General features: G+C 44.5%; 1 protein-coding gene across 1 annotated transcript; it reads right to left on the bottom strand.

Annotated features, from left to right (window-relative positions):
* Positions 1-440: 440 nt before the first annotated feature.
* On the bottom strand, positions 441-2,721 carry zbtb37 (zinc finger and BTB domain containing 37). The gene is made up of 3 exons (XM_037674438.1): positions 1,802-2,721; positions 1,636-1,735; positions 441-1,391 (listed from the first exon to the last, which is right to left on the bottom strand). Exons 1-3 carry the CDS (start codon positions 2,719-2,721, stop codon positions 867-869), a joined length of 1,545 nt encoding a protein of 514 aa, XP_037530366.1. The 3' UTR covers positions 441-866.
* Between the last annotated feature and the right edge of the window lie 7,805 nt (positions 2,722-10,526).

Here is a 10,526-nt window from a genome sequence, read left to right as displayed (position 1 = left end):
CTTGTCTTTTAAAAAAAATTTATATTTTACCGACTGCCTGGGAAAAAAAAGGCAGTCATTGCCAAACAGATTCATAGAGAGTATTTTTAATTTATTATTCAGGTAACAACAATATTTACAATTTTATTTCTTTACGTAAAGCTAATTCATTAAAAGTAGTTTTAAGCTCTAAGAAAACTATATATTTAAAAAGTCAGCTTAGAATCTGAGAACTCGTAATAAGAAACAACTGGTAGAAAAATGGATTATTACTGAATATACTGCGTCATAATAAGACTCAGTATATTCAATATACGACTGTCATTTTGCAACAACGTAGTAAAAATGTGTGTAGTATGACACTAATATTTGTCTGAAATGAGATAAACACTAAAAAAGAAACTCCAATCACACTGGAATTGAACTTTTAGTTCCTGTTCAGTTAAATATTTACCACCGTGGCACTTAAAGAGCATAAATATTATAATTATTATTAACCTGACTGCTCCGGATTGTCTCAAGGCAAACAAAAAGGATTTGAACCGGTAAACTGGCACTGAGTATTTTGGCAAAGTCCTGACCAGACGGACCGCTGTGACGCCGCTTTGTGAAGCTGTGAATATAAAAGTATAAAGGTGTAACAGAAAACGTGACGGAGGCGAACGAGAACCACGGAACTCTGTGGCGCGATGAGGTTGTTGGGAGTGTGTGGCGTTTCTTCATTTAGCTTAATCGGTCCGGCTTGGTTAGTGAAGGTAGATGCGGTTTAAAGCGGAAAATAAAAAATCTCAGTTTGGACTCTGAGGTGTTCGTTGTCTTCAGAACGTCCTGAAGGTTTCAGGTACAACAGGAATGGACTTAGCCCCGCCCACGTCCTGTTGCTGAGGTCAGTCGGGCCCCGTGGTGGAAACGGAGGTTTGAGCACCCTCCCCGTACTGGCCTCCACCGTTACCACTCCCGCCTCCACCTTCAGGCTCCTCTTGGCTCGGTGAGGCCTCGTCGCTCGGACCTCCCCTGGACGTGACGGAGGCGGTGGTGGTCTCGGGGGATGCGCTGTGCGCCTCCTGCGGGGCGCAGCCTGGGTGGTTCTTGCGGAAGTGTTGGTTGAGGATGGCCTGGAAGGGGAAGCTCTTCCCGCAGACGTGGCAGTGGAAGGGTTTGTTGCCGGTGTGCTTGCGGATGTGGTACTCCAGCTGGTCTTTGCGGGTGTACTTCTTCCCGCAGATGCGACAGACGAACGGCGTGATTCCCATGTGCAGGCGCATGTGGCGGTCCAGGCTGCCTTTCTGGTTGAAGGACTTGCAGCAGTAGATGCAGGTCAGCCGAGGGTTATAGCGGAACCAACGGTCTCCTACCTGCTCCCTCAGGTACTCCTCGTAGCCGCCCATATCAAACGCTGCATGCTCCTCCCCCTGACAGGTAGAAGAAAACAATACTACAGATGAGACCAGGTACGCACCATGTACACACACGTACCAGTAATTAACTGGTACGTGCACGCCTGTACGTACTCTGAAAGCAGGCACTGGGGACATACCAGTTATGTTGTACTGGGTGCGTAACATTGAATTATTTTAGAAGATGAAGAAGAGACAGAAGTCTGGAAACAGAAGGTTCTAAACTTCCTCAGACCTGGAAAATGCTGAATGTTTTCACCTGCGAGTTTGGCTGTCGCAGCTCGTCGGCTCGGCTCGGAGACTCACTCTTTGCTCTCTGACGTTCCGTGAGGACGACCACGCTGCCGGTGGGACTGAACCTGCAAAACCCACACAGTCAGGCGGGTCTGGACCAGCGACGGACACCTGACGGTAACAGGACTCACCTGTCCGCCTCGCTGAAGCTGGAGGACGGTTGTGTGCTGCGGGTCCCCAGAGATCCCAGTGGCGCCGTCACCAGCGTGCTGCGTCCTGATGTGTCGATCATCACCGTGGCCCCCTCCTCCATCGGGCCCCCCTCCTCCTGCTGCTCTCCCGCTCCGATCCAGTCCTCCATCCTCTCAGTTTTTATCCTGACGCCCTCCGCTCGCTCATCAGCGCTGTCGGCCCGCTCCGGCTCGCTGCTCGTCTCCACGTACCACTGCCCCGCCCGGTTTATGCGGAGGATCGGCTCTTTGCCCGCTCGGCTGCTGGAGGCCCCGGACCCTTCGAGCCCGCTGTGCTCCACGGTTGGCGGTGGGCTGAGCGGCTCCTCGGTCGGGCTGACCACCTCGCTGGGTTCGGCGCTTCCACGCGGGCCAAGAAGCCGCAGACCACCATGATGAGCTCCTCCTCGCACCACGGCCTCCAGGGTCCTGCTGCTTCTGGGTCCCCGCACCACCTCGTCCTCCCTGGACCCCTCGTCCAGGTCAGCCAGACTGATCTTCAGGTGGATGCCCTCAAGGATCTGGGTGCAGCGGTCGATGATGTGCTGCATCTGCAGGAAGCTGGCGGCCGTCAGGTAGCTGATGATGTCAGCGAGCTGCAGGCAGAGGCGACCCGTGTAGCAGAAAGTCAGCAGCTGCTCAAACACCGACGGGTTCCGGATCACCGTCAGCGACACCGTGCTCATCTGGCTCAGAGACATGTGGTCCCGGAAGTATGGCGAGCTGGCAGCCAGGACCACCTTGTGGGCACGGAAACTCTGGCCCTGAACATTGACCACAATGTCGCAGAGGCGCCCCTGAACCCGCAGCTGGTTCAGGTGAGACAGGACCGAGTTACAGAAGTCGGGAATGTCCAGCTGGACGCTGCCGGAGCGCTCCATGCTGCAGCCTGCAGGAACACGACCAGAACAGTTCAGTTCAGTTCATTTCTAAAGCTCCAAGTCACAACAGAATCATCTCAGGGCCTGAACAGAAACATTCAAATATAAAATAATAACTGAACATTATTTATCTGAGGAGCAGCTTTGAGTTTAACTCCATCACTGAACTCTCATCTTGAACAAGCATGAAGGCGACAGTGGAAAGAAAAACTCCCTCATGAGGAAGAAACCTTTAGCAGAACCAGGATCAGGACAAGAGGACCATCTGCTTCGACTGGCTGGGTTTGGTAGGAATAGATACACAATGGCAGGTGAAGAATCACATGTTAAAATAGAAATAGTATCAAATGAAAACTATTCAATTTCAACAATTCATTTAAGGAAATGAGGTCAGTTTGTCCTCCAGTAGTCTAAGTCTATAGCAGCATAACAAGCCAACCCTAACTATAGGATTTATCAAAAAGGAAAGACTTAAAACTGGACAATGTGTCAGCCTCACGGACAGAAACTGGAAGTTGGTTCCACAAGAGAGGAGCCTGAGAACTGAAAGATCTTCCTCCCATTCTGCTGCTGGAAACTCTAGGAACCACAAGTAAACCTGCAGTCTGAGAGCAAAGTGCTCTGTTAGGAAAATATGGAACAATAAGATCTGTAATATAAGATGGAGCTAGGTTGTTGAGAGCTTTGTAGGTTAGAAGTAAGATTTTGAATTCTATTCTGGATTTGACAGGGAGCCAGTGGAGAAAAGCTAAAACTGGAGAGAGATGATCTCTCCCAGTAACTCCAGTTAAGACTCTGGCAGCAGCATTTTGGATCAACTGAAGATGTTTTAAAGAAGTTTTTGGACACCCAGATAATAAACCATTGCAATAGTCCAACATTTTTCAGTCAGGTCATCTGGACGGTTTCTTTTTTTGTGCTGAAACGTTTCGCCTTCCATCCAGAAGGCTTCATCAGTCAAGGAAACGCACAACACAAAACTGATTCTTCTCCCAACAGCTTACTCCAAAGTGGAACAAACCAGTTTTGTTTGTGATAAGATGGTCTCTTTGGTACGCCCCCTCCTCCATTGTCGACCCTCTTCCTTGTTGGCAGTCGTGTCAAACTGGTTGAAAACAACAAAGTCCATGCTCAATAATCCAGGTACACAATCCAACATTTTTCAGCCTTCGGATCGAAGGCGAAACGTTTCAGCACAAAAAAAGAAACTGTCCAGATGACCTGACCGAAAAATGTTGGATTGTAAACCTGGATTACTGAGCATGGACTTTGTTGTTCATTGCAATAGTCCAGTCTAGACGTGACAAATGCATGGACCAGTTTTTCTGCATCATCTTTAGATCAGATGTTTCTAATGTTAGTGATATTACGCAGGTGGAAGAAGGAGGTTCTAGTAACGTTTTTAATGTGGGGGATAAAAGACATGTCCTGATCAAAAATAACACCAAGATTTTTAACATTAGAGCTGGAGGACAGATTAATGCATCTAAGGAGGGAGAAAGACTGAAAAATTAATTCCTAAGGTGCTCAGGTCCAAAAACTAAAACCTCAGTCTTGTCTGTTCAACAGGAGAAAATTAAGGGTCATCCAGGTTTTTATGTCTTTAAGACATGCTTGTAGTCTAAGTAGCGGATTGGATTCATTGGGTTTCATGGATAAATATAACCGAGTATCATCAGCATAACAATTAAAATTTACCCCATGCTGTTTAATAATATTACCTAATGGAAGCATATATAAAGTAAAGAGTATTGGTCCAAACAGTGAACCTTGAGGAACTCCATGACTAACTTTGGTGTATGATGAAGATTCATTATTTACATTTACAAACTAGAATCTATCAGATAAATAGGATTTAAACCAATTTAGAGCCTTTTACAGACCATCATCAGACCAGGACTCAGGATTTGATTGTTGTTTTTATCAAATGATGCACATTTAAGCTTTATCTAGTCAATTTTTGCTTTTAGCTGCAGTTTTATACATATTAGCTTTTATTTACGGTTTGCTACATTTAACTTTTAGCAAATGTTCTGATAGCTTTAGCTACTATTTAGCAAATTGTACATTTTAGCTTCTGTTCTGCTGGTTTTAACTTCAAGAATTCATTATTTACCTTAACAAATTCAGCCATCTGGTGCACTTATGGCCATTTTAAAGTTTCTTCTGGGAGTTTTCAGCTGCTAAATGTTTAACGGTGGCCATGCATAAACATTAAATAATTATTAAAAAAATTAAAGATTCTTGTGATTATTATTCTTTTGTTTACAACAAACAGTGTGCCATGACTTGTGGTAACAGTTTTTCATATAATATTGACTAAATTGACAAGCATAAATACATTTATGTTTTCCTTTGTCTTGTTTGTTTTATTGTCCAGCAGGTTTGTCATCAGGAAGTTTTTATTTTTTACATGAAACCTCGTAGAAACATAAAAATAAGCCTTTCCGCCACTCTCGGTTTAGGATTTCTTTTTCAATCAGACTTGTAGTTTTCTTACAACGGCTCAGTTTCTACTTTCGGTGAAGAGTTGTGACCTGTCCCACCCTCTGCTCCCTAGAAAAGGCGGGATCGCCATGACAACCAGTGACAGATTTGAAGTGGCAGCTTCAAAATTGTGACTGTTCTGTCATAGCTGCCCCCAATAATCCCATAGAATTTGAGTTTTATGTCATGATTAGAACGTTGTTCTTTTTTTCAAGAATCGGATCAAAAAACATTTTAATTTTCAATATTACAAATAAAAACTAACTTAAAAGGTAAGAAGAAAGGTTTGAATGGAGGGTTGTAAAATAAAAAATCATATAAACTCTTCCAAATAAAAGACTTATGGGCAGATGATGGAGGCGTCACTTTGACAGGTCACATATTTGACTGAAACACCTGCTCCAACTTGACGGTGACACTTTGGGCCAGAACACTGACCCGGTTGAGCCTCCAGGTGTGCAGGGGTGAGTGGGGGTGGGGGATCTTACCTGAGGGGGGAGGCTGGGGGAGATCAGGTTCGGGACGCGGAGCAGAAAACACTTCAGTCCTGCGGATTTCTTTGCATTTTCGTCCGGACGGTGGATGTCTGACTCTGTTCGGTTCGGGGCGGCCCGTCCCGGCGGGCTGCGGCTCCTACCGCCCGCTGCTCTGCTCCGGGCTGCGCGGCTCCGGTCGCGTTCAGGGCCGGGGATCGGCAGCTGAGCTCGGCCTCCGCTCCGTCAGCAGCCGCTTTGCCGACATTCCGCTGGAAGCCTGGCTCGGTTCACTGTCGGTTCTGGTCCGGACTACTTCTGGTCCGGACTACTGCAGCGGCTTCTCATCTTTTTTCAGCGGCGAAGGGCCGAGACTGCAGGAAGGAAGAGAAGGAAGAAAACGCGCGCAGCATGATGGGTAACGTCGTTTTTTTCATCATAGTCGCGGCCGCCGAAAATTGCTCAACAGACTACATTTCCCATGATGCTGCCATCGATCAGATGGGTGATGGTGGCACTTGGGAGTTTGGCAGTGTAAGTAAACTGTAAAAATACTTTAATAAATCAAAAGCACTGTTTTCATCTTCTTAGCTGTTAGCATGTTAGCTTAACTCACTCTAAAACAAATTCAAAACTGACTCAAAGCGTCATATGATGGTATGGTATGGTATGGTATGGTATGGTATGATCGCTATTGAGATTAAATTAACTAGTTATTCAAACTAAATGATTCATATTTATTTATCAGTTTCAAGTTGTTACAGTTTGTGTTAACGATTAATCGAAAATACATAAACACTGAAGCTGTCACTGAACCGAATATTCAGAAACTCGAAATGACTTTAAGTTTTAGAGGAAAAAAAAAAAAAAGAATACAAAAAACAGCTCTTTGGCATGTTCCAAAAGAAAATAGATTGAAGAGAAATCAGGAAAAAAAAAGTTAAAATAAAAGACAAAATTAAAACACAGTAATTTACATTTATTATTTTACTTTTATTTGATTTCAAACAGTTGTTTATCGATGTAATTTAGTAAAATAAGTCAACCGCCATAAAGGGTTTTGAGGAGGAAATAAGGGAAAGTTCTAAGAAAGTAATAAACTGTTTTACACTGGAAACAAAATTGTAAAATATCTGCAAATTTGATCAAGTTTAGTGAGTAAATGAAACTGCTCTGGCGTGAATTTGGATCAGTTAATCAACGATTAGAGTTGCAGGGTGGGTTTCTCCCAAACTGTCAGGTTCCTGCTACAGGACCCTGTGGTACACCTGTCCTGTAGAAGCTGCATTCAGGGACCGAGGGCACCAGAGGTGATCTGGTCTTTGGGCAGACGACGCTGGTGGACAGACTGGGTCTGGTCCCTGCAGGGAGACCACAATGCTCAGGGGTTGAAGGAGACTTTAAGGTGTTTGAGACCGTTTCCTGGGCAAAGCTCAGATCAGACGGTTGTAATGTAAAGACGTTGGACCCGTAAACCCTGGAAAGTCTCGCCCCAGACGATCACCGTCTTGCTGTGGCTGGACGTGGAGGTGAAGCCCTGCAGCTTGGAGTCACACCTGAGGTAGACCTCTCTGTCCACCAGCTGGGCTCCCAGCAGCTCCTCTGAGGACGGGTGGAAAACACAGACGTAATCCGAAGCCGTCATCACCTTGGACAAGGTTCTGGAGCGTCCTCTGAACAGGCAGCAGTCCCCTCCCCTGTAGTCAACAGGAAGTCTCCAAGTCCCCGCTGCTCAGGATGAGCCCAAGAACATCTGCACACAAACAACAACTGGGCTTTTACCGATCCAGAGTCGGCTCAAATTTGTCCGTGCACCCCCAATAAGGTTTGGTTAAACGTCCCTCAGAGCATGGACTTTGTCCCTCAGCAGGCGTCTCCTGGTCCTCAGGCTTTTTGTCTCCATCAACGAGCTTCTAGCTGAACTCTGGCTGGTACTGGACCGCTCTTCTTCTTCTTGGTTCAGTTCATTTGTCTTCCTGGAACGGACCCGCCTTTCAGTCGGAGTCCACAGGTTTTCCTTCAGGTTCAGGTCAGAACTTTTGGAGGTCCGATCCAGAACCAGCCTGATTTGTCCAATCAGAAACCAGGTTTGGGTTTATGGTCCTGTTGGACCCAACTGTGTCCAGGTTTCAGTGGTCCGGCTGCTGGTTTGAGGTGAAGCTGAAGAATCTGAAGGTAGTCCTCCTTCTTTGTACCACAGCATGATGCTGCCACCACCATGCCTCACACCTGGTCCTGGTTTGTGGTCCAAAAGTCTCACCTTGACTCCTCCAAACGTTCTTCTTGTCTTCGTGTCCAAACAGCTCAGTCTTTTTGTTTGACCAGTTTAGCTACTGGTAGCCTTCTTTGCTGTTTTACTTATTTTAGCTTGTAGCTAGTTTTCGGCTTCTTCTAGCTTCCAGTTTGTTTTATTGCTTCTTTGAGCTTCTTGTTAGCCTTTTGCTAAATTTGGCTTTTAGCTATCATTTGCAACTTTTGGCCTCCAAACATCCGTCTTGTGTCCAAACAGCTCAGTCCTCGTCTCTTCTGACTGTCAAACTTGTCTCCAGAAGACATTTGTCTCGTCCACGTGGACAGCTGCAGGTTTCAGTCCAGCTCGAAGGTTTTGGAGCTTCTTTCCTGGTCGTTAAAAAACCAAAACTGGTTTCACTCTGGACCGAGACACTGGGGGTCCAGGAGTTTCCGGCTCGTGGCCTTGAGCCTCGGTGGTTCTGGGTCGTTCCTGAGCATCAGAACCGTTTTCCTTCCATGTGAGGGTGACGGATGAGTTTGAGTCCACCCGATTAGTTTTGTCAAACAAACCATCAGCTGCAGTCACAATCACTAACAGGAAGTTGATGGGCCCTATCAAAGTAAAAGACCTTCTAGAACCTTCATCACCATCTTCTAACAGATTTAGGTGAATGTTTGACTCCATGTCCTTGAACTCCTGACGCTGCGTTCACTGACCTTCACCTTTCTTCAGCCGAGGGTCACCTCTTCAGTCTGTTTCATCGATCCGTTTGTGTTTTTTAACCGATATCAGCTGTTTAGGGTCTAAATGTTCAGAGTGACGTCGTCATACGTCTCGTTAGTTTTCCGCCCACAGATCTTTGGGAATCACCGTGTTGGAGCTAAACTCTTCTTGTTTGTGTATTTTTCGATAGTTCTGCTGATGAAAAGGGAACAAATTGTGCCTCTGTGACGGACTGCTGGGTCAAAGAGCCTGAAGATCCAAATCGGAGCTGGTTCTTTGTGCCGATGTGCATCTAGTCCATCATTTCAGTTCAGCTTCTCTTTTACACCTGGATGACTCACGGCTCGGACTCTTGGAAATGTTCAGGTACGACGACTGAAACTGGAGGAAAAAGCAGCGAAAACCTCAAAGAGCTGTTGATCCAAACCACTTTACCAGAATATTTGAAAGTCCGGCTGTTTGGAAGGATAATCTAAAGAAATGTGGACCCTCGTGTTTTGTTTTGTTTTTGACCCAAGGGCAGCAGGAGGGTTACGCAGAACATTTAGCTGTTTGTTGCAGAATGTGGCCACAAGCTGGCAGCACGCCCCCAAACTCTTCACCCAACTGCTTCAGCAGGCTTTGTGCTATTTTAGCTGTTCATACGTCAAAACATTCAGCTCAGTTAGCAGAGGGTGCTGGGACTTTTGTTCTGTGTAAGTTTTAATATTTTCAAAATATTTAACTTTATTTACAAATATTTTCCCATAAACATGATGATCTTTCTCCTCTAAATCTGCTTCAGCTACGGGCTCTGTTTTATACTGCTACTTTTAGCTTTTAGCTAGCGTTTTGCTACTTTACTAAGCCTTTTGCTACTCATTGTTCTAGCAACTATTTAGCTACTTTCAGATTTTAGCTAGCCTTTTGCCACTTTTGACATTTGGCCAGCCTTTTGCTGCTTTACATTTTAACTAGCCTTTAGTTATTTTAACTCCCCTTTTGTCTTTAGTTTTTTAGCTAACTTTGCTACTTTTAGCTAGGACAAAAAGGAGCAAAAAGCTAAGTTAAAGTAACAAAAAGTTAGCTAAAAGCTAAAGTAATAATAGGTCGCTGAAAGTAAAAAAAAAAGCAAGCTAAAATGTAAAGCAGCAAAAGGCTAAGTAGCCAAAAGTTAGCTAAAAGGTAAAAGGAGCCCAACAGTCACTAAAAGGCTAGAAAAAGCTAAAAGTGCCAAGTGGTAGCTAAAAGTTAAAAGTAATAAAAGGCTGATACAAGATAAAGGTAGTAAAAAAACAAAAGTGAAGCTAGGAAGAAGCAAAATGATATCTACGAACTGAAAGTTGCAAAACAGCAGCTAGAACAGAGCGGTAAAAGGCTAACTATCATTAAGCTAATCTCAGATTTTAGCTAACCTTTAGCTACACTTAGCTTTTAGCTTGTGTTCTATTACTGTATATTTAGTTTTAACACCTCAGTTTCAAGTTCTTCAGATGTCATTCAGCGTTCACATTGAATTTTAGCAGAAAAGGCCAATTTTGCTAATTAAATGTTAAAATATTGTTTGTTTGTTTGTTTGTTTCAAATCTTTTTAACTCTGTGTCTCACAACCGTCGATCAAACGTGTTCAAAACTCATTTAGTCCCAAACCAACATCCAGTCTACTCTTGTTGTTGTTTGTTGTTGTTGTTGGTCGAGGTGGTGTTTGTAGTGTTTTTGTTGTTGATCTTAATAGTGTTGTTGTTAATGTTATGTTATTGTTGTTATTTGTGGGGTTGTTGTTGTTAATAGTTGTTTTGTTGCTGTTAATGCTATTGTTGCATTAGTGTTGTTGTTGATGTTGTTGTTGTTAATAGTGTTTTTCTGTTGTTAATGTTACTGTTGTTATTTGTAGGATTGTTGTTGATGAT

Source organism: Nematolebias whitei, chromosome 3 (assembly GCF_014905685.2).
Source record: "Nematolebias whitei isolate Nwh7 chromosome 3, NemWhi1, whole genome shotgun sequence".
Classification (NCBI taxonomy): domain Eukaryota; kingdom Metazoa; phylum Chordata; class Actinopteri; order Cyprinodontiformes; family Rivulidae; genus Nematolebias; species Nematolebias whitei.
This window is presented reverse-complemented; position numbering and strand designations above follow the sequence as displayed.

Excerpts from the sequence above, each read along its gene's own strand:
- zbtb37 (XM_037674438.1), bottom strand. The coding sequence starts at position 2,721 with ATGGAGCGCTCCGGCAGCGTCCAGCTGGACATTCCCGACTTCTGTAAC. Across the intron at positions 1,736-1,801 it reads AGCTTCAGCGAGGCGGACAG|GTTCAGTCCCACCGGCAGCG; the intron begins GTGAGTCCTGTT and ends TGGGTTTTGCAG. Across the intron at positions 1,392-1,635 it reads TGCGACAGCCAAACTCGCAG|GGGGAGGAGCATGCAGCGTT; the intron begins GTGAAAACATTC and ends TCTACCTGTCAG.